This window comes from Thamnophis elegans, chromosome 4 (genome assembly GCF_009769535.1).
Source record: "Thamnophis elegans isolate rThaEle1 chromosome 4, rThaEle1.pri, whole genome shotgun sequence".
NCBI lineage: Eukaryota > Metazoa > Chordata > Lepidosauria > Squamata > Colubridae > Thamnophis > Thamnophis elegans.
In genome coordinates, this window is record NC_045544.1 from 67,575,405 (window position 1) to 67,601,892 (window position 26,488).

The following is a 26,488-nucleotide window of genomic DNA, read 5'->3' on the forward strand; positions in this document are numbered from 1 at the left end:
GAATCTTATTTGTGTTATGTTGAACCCTGGATTCTTAAGGCTCAGAGGGAAGGTATAGATGAAATAATAACTATTTCATCTATATTTTCATCTGAATGAAAATATTCTCAATCTTTTAGCGCAACACATGATGCCACATCCTAATCCATATAATTCAGCACAATAATCAGAATTTTGAAGAATAAGCAGTTTGCAATATAACTATATGTATCACACAATAAAGGAAAAATTATCAAAATGATTACACAGATCAATAATACCATCAACACAGAATGAAAGTAGTAATGTCATCAAACAGACAGATTAATCTCAACCCAGGTACATTTTTCTTGTTTATATCTTTAGCTGGTATTATTTCGCTTTTGTATTTTTGTTCTTTGGTTTATATTAACTTGCCCAAAGTCAAGTTGAGTGACAATATAAACCTTAATAAATAAGGTTGTAAAAAAAAAGGCTTATTTTTATTATTTAAAAAGCAAAATTTAAAAAGCACACTCGGGTTTTCCAATGCTCTTGGCAAAAAGCAAATAAAATTTCTAACTTCCCAATTGCTAGCAAGTCCCTTCCCAACGGAAACCCCAAAGGTGCTTTTGCAGGAGACAATTGGATTTTCCTTTGAAGACGTTTCGCTTCTCATCCAATAAGATTCTTCAGCTCTGACAGGATAGTGGGGAATGGGAGGATTTATATTCCTGGCAGACAGCTGCAAGGAATGGCAGATATCCCTCCATTCCCCAATGTCCTGTCACAGCTGAAAAAGCTTCTTGGATGAGAATCAAAACGTCTTCGAAAGATTTTTTTTTTAAAGTCCAGTTGCCTCCTGAGAAAGCATCTTTGGGACAACCATGACCTGGATGACTGCGAATCTTTATACACTTCCCAACGGAAACTTTCTGCCTTCCCACCTATACAAAAGGGAACGGGTGACTGGCAATTTCGGGCCAAGTGCGCATGCGTACTAGATAACCCGCTCACGTTCCTTCCTCTCCCCCCTCCAGGCTCTTTGCACAGCCTGCCGGTTGAACGAGTAGCATTTCCACTTCCGGTGTGGTTGTCAGAGACAAACATCCGGGGAAGTAATTGTTCCGGAAGTGCACCAGGTAAGTATCAACAGGACTTGCGAAGGAGAGTGTAGAAAGGGCGCGCGGGCGTTTGTGAGCGTGATTGCATTGGCTGCTTCTCCCCTTCCTCCTCGAAAGGCACCTGTTGTATTGGCGCTCGTTCTTTGTCGTGTGCAAAGTAGGAAAGACTTCGAGGAGATTGTACTTATTATTCAGCCCCCGGACCCCCTTCCCTCTTGAGCCCCGTGCAGGGGACGTGCACTTTATTTCCCACCTCCAGCTTTTGGCTTTGTGACGGATTCCCATTACTTGGCTGCTCTTTCTGATAGTGGCGAAGGAGTTGTTCGTAACCGGCGTCACGTCCCGGTGCAGCCGCAAGTGGTAAGTAGCCGGCGCTTCCAGACCTTTTCACTGGACGATCCCCCTTCCTTCTCTTCTTCTGTAGATAGATCGCATTTCCAGGGAGCAGAGAGCGAGGAAAAGCAGCTCCTCGAGTATAGGAGAATCGAAGGGGTATTTTTTTGTGTGTGATTACAGATAATCCTCGATTTACAACCACAATAGAGTCCAACATTTCTGTTGTTAAGACATTTGTTAAGTGAGTTTTGACCCATTTTACAATCTTTTTTGCCACAGTTGTGAAGCAAATCACTGCAGTTGATAAATTAGTAACCCGGTTGTTAAATGAATCTGGCTTCCCGTTTCATTTTGCTTGTCAAGAGTCACAAAAGGTGATCCCATGACCATGGGACACCGCATTGTAAGTATGAACCAGTTGCAAAGCATCTGAATTTTGATCACATGAGCATGGGGATGCTGCAAAGGTTGTAATTGTGAAGTAGAGTCGTCACTTTTTTCAGTGCCGTTGTAACTTTGAATGGTCACTCAATGGAACCGTAAGTTGATGACTACCTGTACTGCTGTTATTTTCAGTTTGTTGAACCACTGCACGCAAGTGTGGCCCCGGAATTAATAAGCAAATAGTGTTTTGAATCAGTTGTAATGATCTAATACAAACTAGACATGGCAGTGGAATAGCTTGAGACTCAAAATTCAACTTCTGTGGTAAATGCAAAACTGTCACCTGAAGAAGTGTGCGTTTACCGTATTCTCCCTCCCCCCTGCATGAGACGACCCCCTAATGTCATATGCTTATTCATGCATCATTTCTTTATGTCCACTGTTATTTAGCCTTGTGCTAACCTATAGATTTTGATGTTTAGTAATTAAACAATCATAACCAAAGTGGTACGATTGTTAGAATTATTGGATTAAAACTCTGGAGACTCAGGTTTGAAACTGTTTGGCAAATTACTACTATAGTATTGTAGATCAGTGGTTTCAAAACTTGGCAACTTTTAAGACTTTAAGCAAAGCTGGGTGAGAAACTCTGGCAGTTGAAGTCCACAGGTCTTAAAGTTGCCAAGGTTGGAGACCACTGTTGTAGATGACCAGGATGAGACAGATGGAGGAGTCAAACACGTCATTAGTCCCTTTATCCACAAGAGATCTAAGTCTAGCCCATCTTGAATTCCTTTATCTACTGCCAAGTTGCTCTGACCATTAGTAGTTTAGATTCTTGTACTTGCAATAAATGTTAATAATATCCATTTGAACTGCCTGGATCTCCCGATTCCCCTGGCGCTTGACAGTTGTTAAGAAAATAAAATGGGCCAGGGTTACCTCTTTTGCTCCTTGAAAAAAAGATGGGATAAAATGGGATTAATACTAGGTTAGCTTTATAATAATCTTGTTTCCATCTTTGGCTCTAAATCTTTGCATCTTCAGAGGTAAGTAAACTACAAGAACACCTGACTTGTGGAAGACTTTTACAACATTCAGGTACATATTTGAAATAAGCACTTAGAATTGAAGACTAGCTTCCAAGTTTTTGTGGGTTGTGATTTAGAGAATTACAAAAAAAAAGAAAAAATCATCTTTAATTCTTTTTTAGGTGTTTCAGAAATGTCAGCACCATCTATGAAAGAAAGGAAAGCCTGCTGGGATGCCCGAGATTTTTATTGGAAATGCTTAGATGAAAATATGAAAGATACATCAAATGTGACAATTTGAGGTGCTCTTTTGAAAATTTATGCCCACAGCAGTGGGTAAGTAAGTATTTTTATTCATTTTTATACACACATACCTAACATATTTCTTTTTGGGATATGCAAAAGGCAGGAAAGAAAGAAATAGGGAACAAAAGAAAGTGTCCATTATTCAAAAATGTTCTTCAATGTGGCCAATATTAAAATACTTTTGCTTCATTCTGTATTTGTAAATTGAATTTAAGTGTTCTTCTCATTTAAGTATAATTTTAATTCCTTCTAGTTTCACCTAGTGTCCAACCTTCAATTTTCCATTGTATCATGTTTTTTTTAAAATTAAAAGCATTTTCCCATGGGAAGGCTTCTTATAATAGAAAATCTTATTTCAAAACCATCTGCCTGTAATTTGGAATACAGGAACCACTTGTAATTTGTAGCCAATGCATAAATCATTTCTAAGCTAACTACATTCTACAGAGTTACAAGAATTATGCAAACCTTGCTCTGTAACACCTAGGAACATGTAGGAAGTACCTTTCTTTAAAACATTAAAGCAACAATGTATTTTCCTAGATTGCAGAGCTGTTCACTCCATAAGTTTCTTCTAGCTACTTCAGTTTTTATGTACATGCACAGTGATATGGCTTTATTCCCCAGTCCGTTATATGTGACAAGGGAAAAAAGTACTGTATTTTTCGGAGTATAAGACGCACCAAGGTTTTGAAGAGGCAAATTTAAAAAGTAGGTAAGTAGTAGAGGGATAGAGAGGAAGAGAAAGAGAGAGAAATACAGTAGGTAGGTAGGGAGTATACGTAGGTAGATAAAGGGAGAGAGAGAAATACAGTAGGTAGGTAGGGAGAGAGAATGGTGTGTAGGTAAGTAGGGAGAGGGATAGAGAAATAGAGAAATACAGTACATAGGTAGGGAGAGAGAGAGAGTAGGTAGATACATAGGTAGCTAGAGGGGGGAGAGAAATAGAGTAGGTAGGAAGATAGATAGAGGGGAGAGAGAGAGAAATACAGTAGGTAGGTAGGAAAGAGAGAGAGTAGGTAGGTAGGTAGATGTTTCCAGGTGTATTTATCCATGTGCTGGAGAAGGTAATCACTGACAACCTGCAGCACCTAAGCCTTTGTTTCTGCTGGCCCAGCACTTGATCAATGTAATTCTCATCAATCAGTTAAAGAGCTTTCCAAAAGGGGAAAAAAAGTTTTTGCACTCTGCAAATCTCCCCCAAATGGCCTGTTTTTCTTTTTTTTAAAAAAGGCATGAAAAGCCTTGGGGGGGGGCTTGCAGAGTGTTCCTGGGGGGGGGGAACGAGCAAAAAACGGCCTGTTTCTTTTTGCGAAAACAGCCCCGTTTTTTTGTCAAAAAAATTCATGCATAGTCTTATGGTGGTTTATAAAGTGCTACTGGGATTGGGGGAGGGCAATTTTTTTTTGCTCATTTCTGCCCTCCCCAGCCCCCAGGAACTCTCTGAAAGCCTCCATAAAGTATGCACAGCCATTTTGGTGAAGGGGGGCGGGGCTTTGGGAGGCAAAAATGCTGTATTTGATGTATAATGCACCCAGATTTTCAGCCTCTTTTTTGAGGAAAAAAGGTGCGTCTTATACTCCAAAAAATACAGTATGTAGTTCCATATTATTATTATTTTTTAAATCTGATGTGGATAAAATTTATTGAACATTAGTTTTTGAAGATAGCTCTATAATAGTGGCATTAAATCTAAAATGTCATGATGGGTATAATATTTTTTGTACTTTTATTACTTTAGATTTTTACTGAGCTGGTTGACTTGCTAACCAAGTGATTTTATTCAAAACAGGTTAAATACTTTAACAAAAGAAGAGATTATTTACAATATAAGGCACAAATGGAATCAGGAAAATTTCTGCCTTCAGAGAAAACAGAGTCATAGCAACTAGAGAACGTTTACAATACTGTACACAAAGGAAGTTGCAGAAAAACAACATAATTGAAGAGCATAAATGTTGGCACCAATGTCATAAATTTTAAGACCTGTTCTTGTTTATAAATCTCATACTGGTCTGAAAGCTCCAGCTCCCGTTATTTGAATTGGATAGAAGAGGCACTTAGGAAAATATGCTTACCTTTCACCACTAAACTACACCATCAATAAAGTCAAATAAATGAACTATATAAATTCAAATACTTGTATCATGTTTTCACTGCAAATATCTCTTCCAAAAGTTTCCTCCAATGTACTGGTAAAGTAATGTCTAGTGCTCCTTTGTATAAATTACATCTTGAAGAAGAATATAATTATCAACAGTAAACCCTTAAATATTTCATTCTGGTTGATTCATATGTACGGGAGATCACTTTGTTTAATATGTTGAATTAAAATTTAAATTTGTAGACATAGATGCAGTTTTTAGAAACTGAAACTGATCAGTGTGAGTTAATGCTGTCTTTGGAAAAAAACAAAAAATACTTGAGTATATGTTTAAAAAATATCCTAAAAAGCAGTGCCAGAAAATTTCATGGCCATGACCAAGTGCAATGAGAACACACTAGAATTGTCAAATGGTGAGTTGCTATATTGCTGTGTGCAGCATCTTGATAATGCCCATTTTTGATTCCTTAGTGACCACACAAATAGATTTTCTCTATAATGAAAAAAGTTAATGTACTAAATTTATAATTTTATACTCCAGCAACAGCATAGAGTTTGCGTTATTAATTTTTGACAGCTCTGTGGAGTTGCAGAAATTACACTGCACCCAATTGTGCTGCAAATGAGTAATTATTTACCACCACTTTCAGAACTATCAAGATGTAGCGTTTACAGCAATATAATCAGAATTCACTAACACCAAAAACTGCATTAAAACAATTTTAATACTGTCATGGTTTTTAAAAAAAACATTTTTTGTTTAAAATGAAGATATACAAAATTAAAACATAATTAAGTCATAGCTATAGTCATTTCAGGGAATTTATAGCACCATCAAATTATCAGCTTGAAGAAAAATTAAACATTTTGTCTTTGTTCTTTTTCCTTGGCCATCTGCTGCCTTGTATATTCCCAAATGAGCAGAGCACCACTTACATGGACATTAAGTGAACGGATAACTCCTTGCTGAGGAATTTCTACACAAGTGTCCAGGTGCTGAATTACATTTGCTGGGATTCCCTCATGTTCATTTCTGATTTAAAAAGAAACAAAAATGCATTACATTAGCAGAAATGGAAGATTGCTGTTAATATTGAGCTAGAAAGATCAATAACCAGATTTGTAATTTTCATTTCCACCCTCTTACTCCAAAATACTATTGCACTTTTTTTATTGGAGGTCCGGGCCATGGACAAAAATCAATAAATACTAACAATAAAACAGGCAGTCTTATGTACTCTAGTATGGATAGCAATTACTCGAGCAATTTGTAAACTATCATTGAGAATAATGTGATTTGGACTCAAAACTTTTTTTTTTTTAGAATGTGTGCTAGGTACAATCAAGTATCCACCCAAATATAAGTGGCCCAATTTTATTCGCCTGCATTTTATTTGTACTGCAGAGTTAATGAAATTTTCAACCTATCTACTGTCAGTATGTAACTGCCTAACAGATAAATCTCTAGGGAAAGTAGCTTTCTAAAATAAGGTTCTGTAGTGTATAGGAAAAAATTCTTTTTATTTTCTGAATAGTCAGTATTTACTACTCAAAATACATTTGAAAAATGTATTAGAATTATATTTTTGTTACCCCAATAACAACAGGGATTTCTCTGGAAAGCAATATTCCATTAAATTGCAACTTTTGGCTGTTTGCTCCACCCCTATTATTGTATAGCCTTCAGTTTTCTTCTGTTCCAAATATTCAATAAGCTGAAATGGCTTTACCTGTAAATTTTTGAAAAATGAGATTAGTATTAGGGTTTGGAAGTGTCTACTTTCATTAGCACACTAAGCAAGATATAGCATGTTCTGACTGAATAGATATATTCTGGGCAATACTATGTAGACAGAAACCTTTTGATTGGATGGATCAAATGCTGCCTAGTTCAAGAATGGTAAACAAGTCCTCAGCTTGGTGCCATTCATATCATTTCACCAGTAACTAAATAGGTCAATTAATTTGGTGTCTGATTCAGAAGAGCTACCTACACAAAGCCCCAAACTGAGGCTCGCTCTTTCCTCCCCTTGTCTGCTAGAATTGACTATATATGAAAAACCCACAATTATAATTCTCCTACTGAAATCAAAGAGCTAATAATGCTGAAGTTGGACTGTCCCTTTAAATTTTGCAACTAATATCCATAAAATTAATACAGATCAATTTATAGTGTCCAACTTGATGCAACTATATGAAAACCAGGAAGAGATTGTATACCAATTAATTGCATGTCTGTGACACAACAGGGAAGGTTTATTTTACTCACTTCAATAACAGAAAGCCATTCAGCAGACACGCTGAGATGCTGGAATTGCTTGTCATTTATATAATGAAGGTTGCTAACTGTTAAAGCAGAAACACCGAAGATTTCACATGTTCGACACAAGCCTACAAATAAAACAGGGTTCTTTCAATACGAAATTGATTTCCTAAACTGAGTGGTGCACATAAATACCAGGGAAGGAGATTCAAACTGAGGCTACAAACATGCAGTGAGAGTCAGTGTGGTGTTTAAGACATTATCCTAGAAACTGGGAGACCATGAGTTCTAGTCCTGCTTAGTCTGGGTGACCCTGGGCCAGTTATTCTTTCTCAGCCCTACAAAGAGGGCAACAATGGCAAATCTTGCCAAAAGAGCTACAAAGTTTGTCCAGGCAGTTGACAGGAATCAACTGACTTAGAGGCACAATGAATAAATAAAATAAAGATAATAACCTTTAAACCTAACCTTTAAAAACAAAAGATTCACATTGCATAGGACAACTATTCCTTAAAATAGCCTAACAGAGGTATTAACACAATTAAGAAAACAAAACATTTCTCTTTTGTGTAAACAGTTTGAGAATTAAACTATAAGAATCTATTTCCTCTTTTTAAATCCTCAAATTGTTTTCTAGGCTAAACTAGGTTTGTTACTTTGTAAATATAAGGCATACAATGTAAAACAAAAACAAAACCTGCAGGTAGTTTAAAATGAGTAAGTGCTTACCTCCTAAATTGGTGGGTTTATCAATGAGTGAAGCAACTACAATCAATTTCCTGTTTGATTTTCCAAGTTTAGTGGCCCGATCTTGAAATATAAGCTCCAGATCCAAATCAGAACCACTGGCTTTGCAAGGGATAATTTTTTCTGAACATTCATCCACCGCCTTTCATTATTGGGCTCAGCTAAATTTGATCCTGAAATAAATTACGTAATTAGCTAAATGAAATAATCTCTTTAAGAATCTCAGCATTCTAGGACTTAAGTACTTAGGACAAATAGAGTCTGCATGCTCAGTAATTACGCTCTTAAATATCATATATTTTAGAGTCTTTATAAAATATGTATAACAATTCGACCAGCACAAATTATTTCCTAATGCTGTTTAGCTTCCGATGATCACTATTATCATTACCGATGTCTTGCTGAGTCCAGTCATTTGGCTTAAGGTCAAGTGTAGTTTGAGAATGGCAGGAAGGGAATGTTGAACTCAATGGAATATCTCTGAATGAAGTAAATTTAGAGAGAGAGATCCATTCCTCTTCAGGAGTTTCTGAAAGGCGTGGCAGCGTATAAAATATTGTCTGAAAAATAATATTTTGAAGTATCAGCTTCCACTTCAATGTAACGTATTTTCAGCAAAAGCCAACCAATGATGCTTGTCTTACTTCCAAATAGCTGTATATTCTATATCTATGGAAAGATCAGCTTCTGTCAAACTGATGATTAAATATGCTTGAATTCAATTGGTTTTAAAGTCAGGTAGGCATAGTTAACCTTAAGATTAAAGTTTTAAAATAAGCAAATAATTACTTCTCACTTTCCACAACTCAGATTATTGAATACACAGTATAATATGAACTTCACACAAATATAGTATTCTGCACATTGAACTTTGCTTGTTTAAATTGAATTTCTAGCTCTTATGGCTGCAGAAGATGACTTGGAAAACATAAAATGTCTACCGTAATTAACGGGCTAAAGTCAAGATACAATTGTTCAGGATTTCCAACATCTAGAAAGCAAGTCTTAAACTATAATATTTCTAAATACAATGTTCATTTACTTTGAGAATTGATACAAATGAGTTCAGTGGAGCTTATTTTTAAATAGGGATGGCTTAGGGTCGCTTTTGCTTATTCTGCAAAATAAGCATATAGGTGGAACAAAATTTCGACATTTTTATAAAAATAACACAAATCAGTTTGATTTGAAGCAGCACACAATGGCTTATTCAGTAAAAAATGACATCATATCAGAGGTGGGTTGCTGCCAGTTTGACCTGGATCAGGCGAACCGGTAGGAGAAGTGGCGGGAGATTCTGCCCACCCACCTGGACACTTCTGCACATGTGCAGAAGTGGCACAAGCATGCGCACGAGTGAACCGGTAGGGAAAAAATTAGAAATCCACCACTGCATCATATGTAATTGATATAAACATTTACTTTTCTATTAATAATTGCTGCAGATTTTAATACCAGATAATATGGTGCTTGTTTACTTTTAGCTTTTTAAAAAATCCTGTGTCCTATTGTTTCTCCTAAATAGTTTACAGAGGCTTAAACAGAATTATTCCTATTTTTTACCCATACCAACATTGTGAGATCAATCTAGTGTTTTTCAAACTTGGCAAGTTTAATGTGAGGACTTCAAGAACTCGCAAACCAATATGATGGGGATTTGAAATTCATAAATCTTAAAAGTTGCCAAATTTGAAAAATGTGAGTTAATTTAAAATATGATTTTGATGAATTAGATTTAAATGTTTCATCTAATTTGAGTATTTATTTACTATAACTCAATAAATAATGGATTAATGGATTAAGGCAGCAAGGACCTACCAAATCTGCTGTGCTTTATGACATTATGGGATTATTTAAAGCTGTGTCTGCCTGAAATATAGTGAAAACTCTTATAACACCATTTCTTGGTAAAGCAGATATAAAGACAGGCAGAAAAAATATTTTAAAATGCTCATTTCTGTCCTTACTTCAAGACAGTAATCCTTAAGTGGATGAAAATATTCAAAGAAAAATGTTTCTGGATGCGCTGCCAATTCTTCTTAGCATTCCTGCAGATGATTAAAAATAAAAAAGCATTAAGATGTGATGTAGTAGGAAACATTCTGTATAGACCAGGGGTTTCCAAAACTTGGGAACTTTAAGGCTTGTGGATTTTAACTCTCAGAATTCCCCAGGCGAATTCTGGAATTTATATTTATAAATTATTATATATTATATTATAATATAATTATTATTATATTTATAAATTTATATTATTTAAAAGTTTAGAAAACAGCATGTAGGTTGTCATCGCTGGTACAATAAAGAATAGGTCTGTAAAAAATATTTTTGATACAAATGCACAAGGATTAATTATTATATTGGGGTCACTGTGGCTCAATTTTCTGTATTGATAATATTATGGGTACAGGTATACATAAGATCACAATTGAGCGCCACATTTCCATTGATAAGCAAGACAGGTGTTAATTTTGCCACAGTCATTAAACGAATCACTGCAGTTATTAAGTTAGTAACATGATTGTTAAGTGAATCTGGCTTCCCCATTGACTTTGCTTGTCAGAAGGTCACAAAAGATGATACATAACATATTTAAGGGCTAAGGGCATCCTAAGGGATTCAAAATCCAAAGGCAGATATAAATATAAGGTAAATATAATTCCCCCGAGTTGAGATACAGTGCCCTCTGTGGGGCTTAATTCTAAATCTTGTTTATGATTGCACTGTAATTTCTTTGGTGTTTCTTGGTGTGTTGAGACAAGAGGTTATCATTAAAATAATACCAGATTGCTCCTCAAACCTATCTAGGAATCAACTAAAAAGTATTTTTACCATTTCATGCAAAAAAGAACCATACCTTAAATTAAAACATGCACTACTAACCCTGTGCCATGCATGAGTTCCACTTGATTTAGACTACATTCAATAACAGAAGTTAAAGTATCAAAATCGTTCACATGTGATGCTTTGCACATTCCCCAAATTTTTTTAAGTGCAATCAAAGCATAAAGCCGAATACTGAAATTGTGATGGAAGCACCACTGTAGGACAACAATTAGTGCTTTCTTCAAGGCTGATACCTAGAAAGAGAGAAGCATACTTGAATATTTGACTCTACTCAACAAAGTAGGAAGATACAAAAAATAAAATTCATATAAACTGCCAATTGAATACATTAATATTCTCCTTAAAAATCCTAAATACTTAGATCCTAAAAATCCTAAAGCCATCTATGATGGCTATGCTGTCTATATACCAGTTGTTTATCACACTTATTGACTGAAACAGGGAGATTTCCTATGTTATTTAGTCCCTGAAGGAAACAGGATACTAGATTAGATATTGAAGCCAAACAGATATTTGTGGGTTTAAAGATGTTCAAGGAAAACTTCATATAAACGTACAATAGTCTCATCTGATACCAAGAGCAGATAACAGGATTTATTTTCTATAACCAACATTTTTTTTCAAACAAAAACACTTACTTTTTCAGATGTGTTCTGGAGAATTATGTCAAATGTGACAGGACTGCTAAAAATGTGCAAATGCTAGTTTTAAATTGATCTTCATCCTGAAAAATAAGTCATGTATTACTCTCAATTATTTCTCAATTTGTAAAAATATATTGAGCCTTATAAGAATCATTCTTGTCTTCCTAATAATTAATCCTAACTAGTGTTATTCTGATGCAACATATTTTTCAATAATAATAACTATGGAGTATATTTTCTAACAATCTTGAATGCAAGTTTTATAAAAATAATCTCTTCTTTATTTGTACTTCACTCATACCTTGATACATAGTTACTCACATAATTAAAGCAATTCCAGAATTTTTGAAGATAATGAGGAAACTTGTGTAAATCAGAATGATATTCCACTCTATTAAATACTTTACTGATGCTTGATTATTATTATGTCCAGCTTGAAGAATCCTGTCAACAATTCTTGATAAAATATCCTAAATAAAATATCAGGAACCAAATCAGTTTTAATTTACAGATGACTTCTTCATCATATTTTATTTATTAAATTGACATCCTGCTTTTCTTTCAGGAGTTTAAGATTAAAGTCACTATGTGAAGGGTAGATGTGTAAATGTGACAAATAAATAATAGATAAAATTATGTCCCAAGCATTGCCTTCTATTAATTTTCTGATAACCACCACCATGTGAAGACTGTTGAATTATGTTGGTTCATCTAGAAGCAAGATCTCCTTTTGCCTAGTCAATATCTTAACAAACATATTGTACTGGTTTCCCCATGTACAACTGCTTTCCTCGATATTTCTTCTGAAGTGGTGTAGGGTTTCCTGCCAAAGCAGGGGGTTGGACTAGAAGACTTCCAAGGTCCCTTCCAACTCTGTTATTCTGTTTCTCTCCCTAGATGACACACATATTTAAAAAGTGACATTTTTCTAGCAGTACCTTGCACTATATCCACTATAATTATACAATCTAAATGTAAGGTTCTTCTCCACAGAAGATCACTATCATTCTAAGCAGCGGATAACACATTTTTTGTTGTTTCTATTGAGCAAAACAGTATTCCAAAATGCTAAGTCAAAAAGTAAATTCAACTGAGTGAAATTGTCATAATTATTTCTCATGCCTTTAATTATTTTAATTCTATCTTACAAAAAGTTACAACCCAGCAGACATTTTTGCAGAGGCTTGAACTTTGGCCTTCCCTCCATTAAAGCAAAATTGTTACATATGAAATTGAATAGAACAGGTGGGTCATTATTGTACATTATAAACCAGCCAATAATCAGTAGACAAATCACAATGAAATGCAGAAAGGCCTAACACATTTTAAAACAAAATGTACTCACTCTGGGGTGGTTATATTGTTGGATTAAGTAAGGCCAAGGAAACCCTGATTCAAATCTACCCTCAACCATGGAAACTATCTGGGTGATTTTGTGCTAGTCATTATCTCATTCCAATTCCAATTTACCCTGCAGGATTGTTGCAGAGAAAAATTGGAGGAGGGAATGCTATGTATGCTACTTTGAGATCCAGGATGAAAGGTGGGATATAAGTCTAACAAACTAATGCAAATCAATAAAACAGTTGAAGATCATGATCACCCTCAGTGTACAATATGAGGAAGGGGAGAGTTCTACAAATAGGATTAGACGGTTGGTTGGAAGATCATCCCATGACCTCAATTTCAGATGGCAACGTAACTATTTACGAAACAATAGACACGACATGCATTTATCCTCAGAAGAAATCTAAGACAGAATAGTCTTAGATACTTAGTACTACATATCCATGGTATAAATGATAACACTATTTAATAACCACCAGTTCAAAGTGAGCCATACCTCATCAAGTTTTGGAAACAGAACTAGCAATGTCTGCCACAGGCGGTTTTCAATTCTATGTTGTAAGGAGTTCACATAATAGCGGACTTTTGATTTGGACATTAGTTCACCCTGCAAAGAATATAAATAGGAATATTTCTGATTTCAGTCAAACAACAACACTATGAAACATCTCACATATTCTCGTATGAAAAGAATTGACATGCAAACTATAAAATGTGCTATGGAATGAAATGGGAGGCGATTTCTTTTCTAAAGCTTTGCTTTAACGAAAGTTATTTTGGAGAAAAACCCATATCAGATAGACTACTAGGCAGTAGTAGTCCATGCAATAACCCCCAAACTGGCTGTGTCTGCATGAGTGCATGCAAGTTTACTCACGCAAACACAGAGTTCCCCAGTGTTGTTGTTCTTGCCATCTTCAAAAGAGCCAATATGAAGTGCTCTAAAGGCAGAGCAAGACAAGAGTAAGAGCTCATGCTCCCATTCTCTTTTCCAATGAGATCAAGGAGGGGGAATAAAGGAAAAGGAAAAGATTCCCATTGTGGCCAATAGCAGGCTTTAGGCACAGCAGATGATCCACTACCTTGATTCCTATTTTCACCCTTTTTTAGGTTCGCTCGCCTATTTTCCTGGCAAAACTAAACATAACTTACTGCTTTAGCAGCTCTCTAGATCAGGGTTTCCCAACACTGGCAACTTGATGTATGGACTGCAATGCCATCCGACCTGAGGACTTAACGTCCAGCATTATATTGTCTATCATGTTATATTTTTTAGCCATATGGTTTTCTTGGTTTAAAAAAAAATCAGGGAATGGTTATTGTTGCCTTCTTCCATCCAATATGATAACTTTTCTAAAGTGATCATATGCATCTGGCATCTTCCTATATTGCTGCTGTCCAATAAAGGTGCTTGCTTGCTTTAACTAGGTGATTGGGATGACCTTCACGATTTGAGTGCTCTTGCTGGTAATATAGCAATACAATACAATAGCAGAGTTGGAAGACCTTGGAGGTCTTCTAGTCCAACCCCTGCCTAGGCAGGAAAGCCTTCACCGTTCCAGACAAATGGCTATCCAACATCTTCTTAAAGACTTCCAGTGTTGGGCATTTACAACTTCTGGAGGCAAGCTGTTCCACTGATTAATTGTTCTGTCAGGAAATTTCTCCCAGTTCTAAGTTGCTTCTCTCCTTGATTAGTTTCTATCCATTGCTTCTTATTCTACCCTCAGGTGCTTTGGAGAATAGTTTGACTCCCTCTTCTTTGTGGCAATCCCTGAGATATTGGAACCCCTGAGATATTGGAAGCTATCATGTCTCCCTAGTCCTTCTTTTCATTAAACTAGACATACCCAGTTCCTGCAACCGTTCCTGTTTAGTCTCCAGTCCGCCAATCATCTTTGTTGCTCTTCTCTGCATTCTTTCTAGAGTCTCCACGTCTTTTCTACATCGTGGCGACCAAACTGAATGCAGTATTCCAAGTGTAGCCTTACCAAGGCATTATAAAGTGGTATTAACACTTCATGTGATCTTGATTCTATCCCCCTGTTTACGTAGCCTAGAACTGTGTGGCTTTTTTGGTAGCTGCTGCACACTGCTGGCTCATATTTAAATGGTTGTTCACTAGGATTCCAAGATCCCTCTTACAGTTTCTACTATTGAGCAAGGTACCAGCTATACTGTACCTGTGCATTTCCTTTTCTTGCCTAAATGTAGAACCTTACTCTTTTCACCATTGAATTTCATTTTATTAGATAGTGCCCAATGTTCAAGTTTGTCAAGATCCTTCTGTATCCTTAGCCTCTCTTCTGGAGTTTTGGCTATCCTGCCAGCTTGGTGTCATCCGCAAATTTTGTGAGTTCCCCATTTATTCCCTCATCCAAATCATTGATGAAGATGTTGAAGTACTGGGCCTAAAACAGAGCCTTGGGGTACTCCACTGCATACTTCCCTCCATGTAGATGCAGTTCCATTGAGGCTACACGTTGAGTGCGGTTGGTCAGCCAGTTATGAATCCACCTGATAGTGCTGCTGTCCAACCCACGTTCTTCTACTTATCTAGTAGTAGGTTATGGTCTACCTTATCAAATGCCTTACTGAAGTCCAAGTAAACTATATCGACGGCATTCCTCTGGTCCACTAATTTTGTCACTTTGTCAAAGAATATATACTCTTGCTCATTTCTCCCAGGAACACTGGGATGAGGCAACCCAGCAGACTTTGTGGGAATCAGTCTAAATACCAGAAAACCAAAGGCAACGAAGGGGCATAATTGGACGAATATGGAATAAAGACAAGTTGAGGCTGTCAGCCTGGAGTCAGAGGATGAGGCCCACTGGTAGGGCATGATGATGAACTAAGTGGTGGCTAGGGAAGCAGTGGAGAACACAGAAGACTGTAGGCTGGGACTGAATTTCCTCTTCTGCTAAAAATCATAGGAGACTTTCTAGACTAGTTTCCATAGCCATGTTTCATGACAAGACCCTCTCCTAGTAGTATCTGAGAAACAATTCCCCCATCAAGCAGCTTTTTCTTATTGTCTCTCTGCCAAACCAAGATGCCACTCATCTTACAGAGGTTCTACCTTCCTCTCGATTCTGCAGTTAGGCAGGGCCAAATTCTTCTTTCTGAAGAGGAGGAACTATGCAAAATGGCTGGGAATCAATGAAAGATCACCCAAAGGTGAGATCTGCCCCAGTCCACCTAAAGCCCACTCTTCACACCTATTTTAAGAAGCAGAAGGAAGGGTGATGCTTAGGGAAATTGGCAATTCAATAACATTCCTGTTCACATGACTGTTTTTATAGAGAGAGCACTATAACATATTCTTACTTTATCAAGTAGTTTCATGACAAAATCTCCTATAAATTTCTTGTGCTGCTTGTTTGATTCATCCAGCAAGCAGATAAATTTGATAGCACAAACTCGTACATAATGGTCATCTCTGTTCTTACTGTAATATATTATGGTAATTATAAATCAGAATTAACTTTTATGCTTTCTGAAATAGTCTTACACATTTAAATTTGTTCAGCAACCACAGACACACTTACATATGGTTTACTAAGATATGAAAACACATTCTCTTCATTCCCACGTATCTCTCTCTCTCTCTCCCTCCCTTCTCTCTCTTTTTAACTCTAACCCATCCCACCTCAAAAGGTTGTTGTGGAGAAAATAGGATATAATACTCTAAGTACTACAAACAAAGTTTGCAGCATTTTATATTAATGATGGTATTCTTTAAAACATTAACTACTTTTAATACCAGTTAATTATATTTTCTTTATGAAAACAAGAGAGACAGACTGTTTCCATTCTAAGATTGAAACAAAAGATGCTGATGAATAAACTTCAATATCCTTTTTAGGTAAGACAAAAAATCGGCTTAGTTTAGCATTCCATCCTTGATTAACCAAGTTATAAAGTCAAGATTTAAAATCTTCATCCTATCAAATCTATCTTAGCTAAATTCAAAGGAATCCAGCATTCTGTATTTTTCGGAGTATAAGACGCACCAAGATTTTGAAGAGGCAATTTTTTTAAAAAAAAAAAGTTTTTTTCAATCTGCAGAACTCCCCAAAATGGCTTTTTTTCACAAAAACGAGCCTGTTTTTTTTAAAAAAAAGGGCATTAATAGTTAGGAGGTTTGTAGAGTGTTGGGGGGGGGGCAAAAATGAGCAAAAACCCCCATTTTTTGCAAAAACAGGCCCATTTTTGTCAAAAAGAGGGCATGCATAGCCTTTAGGAGGCTTATAGAGTGCTCTTGGTGGGTAGGAGGGCAAAATTGAGCAAAATTTTCCAATTTTTTTGCTCATTTCTGCCCTCCTCAGCCCCCAGCAGCACTCTAAAAGCCTCCTAAAGGCTATGCACGGCCATTTTGGTGAAGGGGTCGGGGTTTCAGGAGGCAAAAAAATGCTGTATTCAGTGTATAACACGCACACAGATTTTCACCCTCTTTTTTGAGGGAAAAAGGTACATCTTATACTCTGAAAAATACAGTATCTATTTTGATTTTGACTACTTTTGTGAAGTATCTTTAGTTCTATAAGGAGTCCTTTGAATTCATGGAAATGCCTGAGGAACTTTTTTGATACTGAAGTTAGAGTTCAAAAAGCTAGAGAGCAATTATAACTGCCTCACACTTTTCATGGTTAGCTCTTAGCAGTCTAGAATTAAACATATTTAACTTTCATACCATAGTTGAATTTAGAATTTTCAGTAAATGGACTTAGTAACAGAATGTGCTACATCAGTTTTCACAAATGAATAAAATATTAGGCTTAAATTTAACCAATTAGAAACAAAATAAAAAAAAACAAAAAAAAAAAATATCCCCCTCCCATATTAAAATTAAAAGTGAGCAAAGGAATTGGGAAAGAGGTGATAATATATTACTCTATGAAAATGCTATATATGTGATTAATATAAACTATTATAAAAGAAGTTGATACTGACCTTTCTGTAACAACATTTGCTGCACATTGATCTCCAAGATTTTCAACAAAAGCGTACACCTCCTGAACGAGTCTTGAAATTAATTTACATTTAAAAATGAACACAAAAAGGAAATTAAAATATTGTTAATTTAGTCATTTATTATGATTATGCTATCAATCACCGTAAGTTCACGCCAAAAAAAATGCAACATGTTAGCATATTTTATTCCCGAGAATGGCAGGAGCCTGCTGAGTTTGTGACAGCATAAATATAAAGAGAAGTGAGAAACAAGCATGCATAGTGTGGTTTTTATTTTGCTCTGGTTTTTACCTTTGATCACGCCTGAAAATAGTTCCAAACAAACAAGCCTCAATAAGGAGTTCAATGTAGTTGCCAGCATTTGAAAAGGCATTTTCCACAGTAGTTATTTCACCAGGAGGAAACAGCCAAGATGACAGCAATGGCTTAGTAGAACATTAAAGATTCCAGTCTTTGTAGATGAAAGTTCAATCATTTGAAATATAATCTGAGAGAAGGGAGGAAAACGTAATTGACTGTAAAACAAAATAAAACATACATTGTATTTCATGTAGATATGAAATAAACAGAAGGATTCCCCTTCCCTCTTGTAGTTATCCAGATCTCCTCTAAATAGTTCCCTGGAGTTGGGTAACCTCAAGTGCAGCAGTTCCCAACCTTGTGGCTAGGTGGCCCAGCAGGGGGTAGGGGAACAGGGCTGCATGAGCAGCGAGCAGAGCATATGTGCCTGTCTGCAACTCAACTTGTGCAATTTGAATTGCATGGGTGTGCACATGTGCCAGCTCTCTTCTCGCACAAATTGAGCTGTGAAGGCATGCATATGAGCCGGCCCGCCACTTGCGCAGCCCAGTTCGAATATGCCATGGCCCGGTGGTTGGCCATGGCTGGAGGTTAGGGACCTCTGCTCTAGTGCACATCTGTAAAAGTTGAATTAAAATATGAAAGAGAAGTCCAATTATTTTAATGGAAATGTGCTTGGCCGACATTGAATGATTTCCAAAAAAGCATTATTTAGGATCTTCTTAAAGTAAGTAAGCCTTCTTTTCATGGTTATATAATACTGAGTTCTGTTACAGCGATTAATTTAAGAAATAAATTTTACTTGATACCATTTATGTTATTTTTCTTCCTACATTCTTATTCTTTGACAATTTCAATAAGTAACTTCCTCTAGCTATCACGGACAAATTCTCTCTTTCAAAAGAGAAATATAGAATATTCTCAGCATAAATCATTAACTCTAAACTTCATTCAAACTTGGATTAGTACTTTTTCACTAAAGAATATAAAACAAAACTGAAGCAGCAATACACTTAGGGAGTTATTTCAAAGTAAGAATTGTATATGTACAAGTGTTTTCAACATTTTAAAAGGTTTCCTAAGATCAATTCATCCCAGACATGTATCTTTAATATAAACCTGATGCACTTTAAATGGAGATTTCAGGAAAGTATTATACTGGTTGCAGTGGTGGGTTGCAATATTTTTACTACTTGTTCAGGGGTGCATGGGCAGAAGCATCAGGCGGGTGGAATGAGCCTCCCGCCACCACTACTACCAGTTCACCCAATCCGGGCCGAACCGGGAGCAACCCACCTGACTCGTTGAAGTAGGATACAGTTAGTCCCTCACCTTACACTGATTATTTAATGACAGTTCAAAGTTACAATGGCCTTAGACATCCCCATAAAGCTCTTCCAGACACCATAAAACATCAAGCTGCCTCCACCTCCCCCCACCCCTCCTTCGGTGCATTTTGGGTGCTTGGTCACTGACTTTCATTTACAAATAGTTGCCAAAGCACCCCACAATCATGTGATACAATCTGCAATCTTCTCTTGTTGGATTTCCAGTAAATCAATTGAGAAGCCAGCAAGGAAGGCTGCAAGCAGAGAAGGATGGCGGGAAGGGGAATTTTTCATTTAAGATTTCAGCTTGTTCTTGCCGTGACCCATCAAAAACCGCGGAGGACAAAATCGCGCATCGACGAAAGCGCGCATGTGACGTCATCACAGCGCAACGAAAAAAAAGTAAAAATTGAAATAAAATTAAAATTAAAGCAAGCCGATTCACATAAAGGTAAGGTTAGGTTAGGTTAAGGGTTAGGGTTAGGTTTAGAGCGTTAGGGTTACGTTAGCATTAGGTTAAGGGTTAGCGTTAGGTTTAGCGGTTACGTTAACGGTTAGGTTAGGGTTAGATTTAGGGTTAGGTTAAGGGTTAGGTTTAGGGTTAGGTTTGGGGGGGTTAGGGTAAGGTTTTCGCTTTATTTTTACATTTTTCGATCACAGCGCGATGTTTTTGTCGCGCTGTGATGACGTCAAATGCGCGCTTTCGTCGAGCGCGATTTTGTCCTCCGCGGTTTTGTGGTGGAACCGTTCTTGCAGCATCTCCCGTAAAGCTGAAATCTTAAGCAGGCAGCCTTTTGGCTCTATTTAATAACTCAGGAGATTGCTTATTGACTGCAACCAGGAATGCTGTGATTGCAGTCATTGAGTGACTGCATACGGGCATCTCACTTAACAACCAGAAACCAAGATTCCAGTCTCAATTGTGGCTATAAGTTAAGGACTACCTGTATCTAGACAACATGACTAGAATAAATTCATAACTTTTCTGTAATTGTAGCCTCACTGCAGAACTAATTTTTAATCAAGAAGCTTGATTCATCTGCCCAAAGTCAGTTGTTCACCTTTTTATGTGCAGCATAAAAACCTAATAAATAATCAATTCATAGACACTTATATATTCCAAATGAAGGCAAGTTCTCTATAAATTCTTGCAGTTTAGAATGAACAATTTTAGCTGTTTTCTACTGTTGGAATATCTGGATATTTTAGTTTGGAAATTACGGTATATGATTAAATAAATTATATTATTACATTCAATGTCTGTGGGATGAGGGGATGAATATCTGTTGTTCAGTATCTTGGCTTGATATGAACTAGTACCTATCATTTCCTGGTGAATCAGAAGCTTCCTGAGTTAAAGCCCAGGGAGAGAGAAGCAAAAAGATTCTTGCATGTTTCAGTTTTAGTCTCATCTGAATTCAGTAATTAAAAATATACAAGACTCAACAGCAGTTTTTAAATATTTCACCTCTTTTATCTTTAGGTATCCTTCTCTCTTGAACTTGGCTGCGGTAACAAGAATCTCAGGATCAAACACAAGTTGAATAAAAGCTTTTAAATTAGGCCAAAATATCAGTTGTGTGTTGCTAAGAGAAAATATTATTTTCCATGACATTTCAAAAGCTTCTATGCATAGAGATTCAGAAGATTCCATAAGCTAAAGGCAAGCAGAAATCACATTTAGTTCAAGACAAGGCCAAATTTAAAATACATAATAAAATCATGCATTCTTTTGTAATAATTACCTTAGAAACAAATATTTTCATGCAGTGAAAAACTGGTAAAACATGATCAGAAGAAAGAATCATTATTGCTTCTAATGCAGACTGTAACATTCTTTTATAGTCCTGAACATCATAAAAATGTTGCTCTAAATGTTTGTCCTTGGAAAGATTTTGATAATTGTTAAGAACAAATGAAGACAAACCCACTGATCATGTATGTAACGTGCTACAATTTTCCCCCATCCTTCATGGGATGCTGCTTCTTCAACTGAACTGTAAAAAAAATCAGATTACAATGTTGAGTAAATTTCAGTAATATATAATTACTGTATATACTCGAGTATAAGCCTAGTTTTTCAGCCCACTTTTTGGGCTGAAAAAGCCGCCTCGGCTTATACTCGAGTCAGTGAAAAATTTGCCCGAAATGGAGGAGAACAAAGGGGCGGGGCCATGCCGCGGGGTGACACTCGTGAATGGCCGAGTGCCCCTGTGAGTTTCCCCTCCCTCTGTGTCAGTTTGCCGCGCACCGCGCACCCGCACCATCCCCCCTCCTCACGTTCTAATGTAATGCAGGGCTGTCTTACGATTCCCCTTCCTCCCCCTCCTGCCGCTCTGCAACGATGTCCCACCTCCACCTTGTTATGGCAAGCAGCCACATAGCGATGTTCCACCTCCTCTGGTACAGTGATCCAATGATAGGAATCACTGTGCCGTGTGTCATAGGAGGCGGGACATCGCTCCCGCGGCTGCACGGACATCATCATCACAGCGGGACATCAGCATCATGAGGTGAGTGAAGTATTTCATTGAATACACCGCTAGTTTACTGTTTTTCTTTGAAATAAATATTCAAAAACATTATTGGTATCTATTTTTATTTTTGAAATTTACCGGTAGCTGCTGCATTTCCCACCCTAGGCTTATACTCGAGTCAATAACTTTTCCAGTTTTTTGTGGTAGAATTAGGTGCCTCGGCTTATATTCGGGTCGGCCTATACTCGAGTATATATAATAAGAAATATGAAAAATAAAAGAAACAGAAACGACTATTTCTGTATTAGCGCAACCTGATAAACATATATTTAGAAGAAACATACATTTACATACGTTTTCTCAGGTTTTAATTAAGCCCTAAAAGGAATAATAGCTAGACACCAATTACTAGAAAGTCATAATAACATTTATAAAATATTTTGATTTTAAGGTAGACATTAAAAGATAGACTATTACTAATATAATAGTAAAATATTTTAGTAGAAAAAAATGTTGAGCAACATACGTTACCTATTTGTTCCATGTTGTTAGGCTTCTTTATACATGGTTAAGTTGGGTGCTGAAAATAGCCGTTTTAAGGGAATCAAGAGCTGGTAGAAACTGAAGTTGAAGGTCTGGCTTCTGATCCATAATTTCACAAACAACCCTTAATGTTGCCAAACTTACTACCTTCTGAATCTGTTTTTCAAGTTTTATGTCCTAGAGGTGTAAATACAATGGTCTGGTTGTGTTGTAAAAATATGTCCTAATTTGAACATAGTAGTAAATGTACTAATTTGAACATGGGTAACATTTCCTTCTCTGATAAACAAAAAGTTAAACTCCTAGCTTTATTTAACCCTTTAAGATTAAGATAACTGGCAAGTAGGATAGAGGTAAGAACCTTATCAAGCTTCCTTCTTCACCAAACATATAGTTTTAACAATTATTATGACTAATTTAACTCATGCTGATTGAACTCTAAATACAATTCTGATCCATCCCATTTCTTCCAACAATTCAAGTTATCTACAATCAAGAAAAAAAAAAGCAAGCCTGGAGACATTGTAGTTTTAATACTAGAAAATCATGGAAAACCATCCAGCTTTATTAGGCATCCCAATACCATCTTATTTCATAACATTGCTGTATTTTCTATTTTTTGTATTACCACAACACTGCAGTGTTAAAACTTTATTTATTCCTCTGCCAATTCAAAAGCATTTCCAATGCAGTAAGTGAAAACACAGGAGAATTGCTTAGTTTATGGTGCAGTATTATTTTTACTATTTAATGCTGCTGACTCATTATTGATCTGCAATTGTTTAACGGAGTATTTAATTTAGTTTAACATTTTATAAAGCTTCATTCTGAGAAAATACCTGTGCTTATTTTGACCACATATTCACCAAGTATACTAAATACAGCAACTAGCTGATTCTGACTGATGCTGTTATTCAAGAACAGCTGTTGCTGGGGTTTTCTAAGAGTTAATATACTGGCTCTGTGTGACTCCGCCAGTGATGTCTGCGGGGGGAGGAGACATGGGGGGGGAGGGGGGAGCCTATTAAGTTGAAGCCCTATCCCCTTTTTATGTGTGGCAAACTTTTTTGGGTGGGATTCAAAAAAATTTACTATCGGTTCTATGGGCATGGCTTGGTGTGGCATGGCTTGGTGCGTGTGGCAGGGAAAGGATACTGTAAAATCTCCATCTTCCCTCCTTATTCCAGGGGATTCCCATTTCCTCCAGATCAGCTGGAACTCAGGAAGCAGAGAATAGATGGGGGCAGGGGCAGTCAGAGGTGTTATTCACCAGTTCTCCAAACTACTCAAAATTTCTGCTACTAGTTTTCTAGAACTGGTCAGAACCTGCTGAATACCACCTCTGATCTGCTCCAAGATCACCACAGATGGGGACTACAGCCAAGAAATTAAAAGACTTTGCTCCTGGGAAGGAAAGCTATGGCAAATCTAGACAGCATATAAAAAAGCAGAGACATCACCCTGAAAACAAAAGTTCAAATAATCAAGGCTATGGTTTTCCCAGTTACAATGTATGGCTGTGAAAGTTGGACCATAAGAAAGGCTGAGAGCCAAAGAATTGAGGCCCTTGAACTATGGTGCTGGAGAACACTCCTGTGAGTCCCTTGGTCTCTAAGGCGATCAAACCAGTCAGTCCTAGAGGAGATCAACCCTGACTGATCTTTAGAAGGCCAGATCCTGAAGATGAAACTCAAATACTTTAGCCACCTAATGAGAAGGAAGGACTCACTGGAGAAGAGCCTAATGCTGGGAACGATTGAGGGCAAAAGAAGAAAGGGACGACAGAGAATGAGGCGGCTGGATGGAGTCACTGAAGCAGTTGATGTGAGCTTAAATGGATTCCAGAGGATGGTAGAGGACAGAAAGGCCTGGAGGAATGTTGTCCATGGGTCAGACATGACTTCACAACTAACAAGAACATCTGACATTGGGGCAGATACTAAACCAATAAATAATGCAGATGTGGTAGCAGCTCCCCTAGCATCATCAGAGAAAATCCAATAGATGCAAGCTTTGATTCATTCTTAACTACAGGCCATTGTAAGCTCAACAATACCTCGTTATCATGTATCTCCTGCAGATTGTACAGAGAAGTATTTATTAAAGATGAGACAAACGTGCAGAGAAATTGTCTTTTTCTCCATCACTGGCTGAATAGAATTCATTAGTTCTGACAACACTTGCAGATATAAATTACAGTGTTCCAGATGTGACATCTATAATGAAAAAAAATTAAGTTATCTTTGCAATAACAAAAAAGAAAACAAAAATCTGCACATTACTGTAAGACACAATATACTGACATAATTGTCTAAACAAATAATTTATGCATGCTGAACAAGATTTTTCTTTAAGCTCCCTAACAGATTGGCTGCTCAGTCTTGTAATATTGTAATGCCTTTCCATTTCCAAAACACATTGCCACTTTGTATAACAACTAGTACTTTTTGGCACAGAAAAGCCTCTCTGTATTTTGTTGCAATGAGACACAAACATATATGCACAAATGTGCAAGCAAGAAATATATTTGAGCAGTCTTTATATAACCAACAATTTCCTTATATTAACATCTGGACACATTATTCCATAACATTTCCACACAATAGCTAATCAGCCAGGGAAAATTACATAAATCAATATACATTAATTATTGTATTTGGATATGTAATATTTTTATAACTATTTTACAGATTAAAAAGAGTTTAAAACTGCTACCTGCTATAAATGATTGGGGACTTTTTAAAAATTCCAAAGAAGTTCATTTCAGTACACAACTTACTACAAGTGTTTGCCAGACTGGTTTCCACACTAAATACTTACATTATTTAGTTCATTTGCAGTAAGTCTTCTGAGGAGAAAATCCAAAATACTTTCAGTGGCGAGCATAATTGACTTCTGGAGAAATACTATTATTTCATCTATATAAAGAATCATTACATTAAAACATTTAGAATACATTTTTGCTTCTAAACCTATATACAAATTGGATTTAGACCATTTTACCACTGAAACAGCTAAAACATACAATTAGGTAAGCAGAAACTAAAATGAAAGTTCTTTTTTCTTTTTGCTGACATTTTTATGATCAATAAAAACTAGAAAGTAGAATTCCTTTGTACTTCCCCTCTCTGAGCCTTCTAATCTGTCCTCCCTCTACAAAGAACAGATCTACGAATAATGCTTCTCCCCATCAGAAGAGAATTGGTACTAAAACTTTAGACCCGCAACTAGATATTTTTAAACTATTAAATAAAATATATTCTAAAGCATCTTTTATTCTTATTTATTTCAACAGTTGTAATAATTCAGAGTGGCCAAAACAGTTTTATGGATTGCTTGTCTGGGAAGTGTGCTTAGACTCTTCCCTCTCATCCTTCTTTTGAAAAAGCATCTTTGGGACCTGGATGACTGAGAATCTCCATAGACATGACAAGATAGGATAGGATGGTAATGGCAAAACTCCAGAAGGATGAGAAGAAAGAGTGAGATGTACAAAGAATGAATGAATGAGTCTTTAAAAAAGCAGCAAAAAAAAGGGAAAGTAAAGAGAAAATTAGTCTGCCTTGATGGGTAAGAATAAGGAGTTATTTAGATAAGAGGCTGAACCTGAAAAAGATGAATAAATGAGGTTCAATAAATTAACTAGTACAGGGGTCATCAAACTTTCGGACCTCAGGCACCACTAAATTCATAATTTTAAATTCCGCGGACCACTAATATGATCTGCCTAATGACTGGCTGGGTGGGCATGGCTAGGTCGTCAAATGAGAGG

The 26,488-nt window shown here is 36.6% G+C and overlaps 2 protein-coding genes across 2 annotated transcripts in view; one reads left to right on the plus strand and one right to left on the minus strand.

Annotated features, from left to right (window-relative positions):
- Positions 1–1,064: 1,064 nt before the first annotated feature.
- Positions 1,065–5,246, plus strand: LOC116506949 (cytochrome c oxidase assembly factor 6 homolog). Its single transcript, XM_032214844.1, is given in 4 exon segments — positions 1,065–1,442; positions 3,016–3,117; positions 3,120–3,169; positions 4,932–5,246. Coding segments are annotated over 3 exon segments (234 nt in total). The 5' UTR covers positions 1,065–1,442; positions 3,016–3,026; the 3' UTR covers positions 5,025–5,246.
- TARBP1 (TAR (HIV-1) RNA binding protein 1) overlaps positions 5,140–26,488 on the minus strand; it is a 36,410-nt gene continuing 15,061 nt past the window's right edge. Inside the window, 25 exon segments of the mRNA XM_032214845.1 lie at positions 5,140–6,276; positions 6,837–6,973; positions 7,513–7,634; positions 8,236–8,370; positions 8,373–8,426; positions 8,645–8,813; positions 10,221–10,264; positions 10,267–10,301; positions 11,137–11,333; positions 11,739–11,770; positions 11,773–11,824; positions 12,066–12,118; positions 12,121–12,214; positions 13,588–13,698; positions 16,422–16,542; positions 18,048–18,119; positions 18,360–18,483; positions 18,486–18,555; positions 21,165–21,353; positions 21,442–21,617; positions 21,620–21,755; positions 22,738–22,893; positions 24,773–24,860; positions 24,862–24,932; positions 25,537–25,634. Coding sequence (XP_032070736.1) covers positions 6,102–6,276; positions 6,837–6,973; positions 7,513–7,634; positions 8,236–8,370; positions 8,373–8,426; positions 8,645–8,813; positions 10,221–10,264; positions 10,267–10,301; positions 11,137–11,333; positions 11,739–11,770; positions 11,773–11,824; positions 12,066–12,118; positions 12,121–12,214; positions 13,588–13,698; positions 16,422–16,542; positions 18,048–18,119; positions 18,360–18,483; positions 18,486–18,555; positions 21,165–21,353; positions 21,442–21,617; positions 21,620–21,755; positions 22,738–22,893; positions 24,773–24,860; positions 24,862–24,932; positions 25,537–25,634 — 2,711 coding nt within the window. The 3' untranslated portion in view covers positions 5,140–6,101.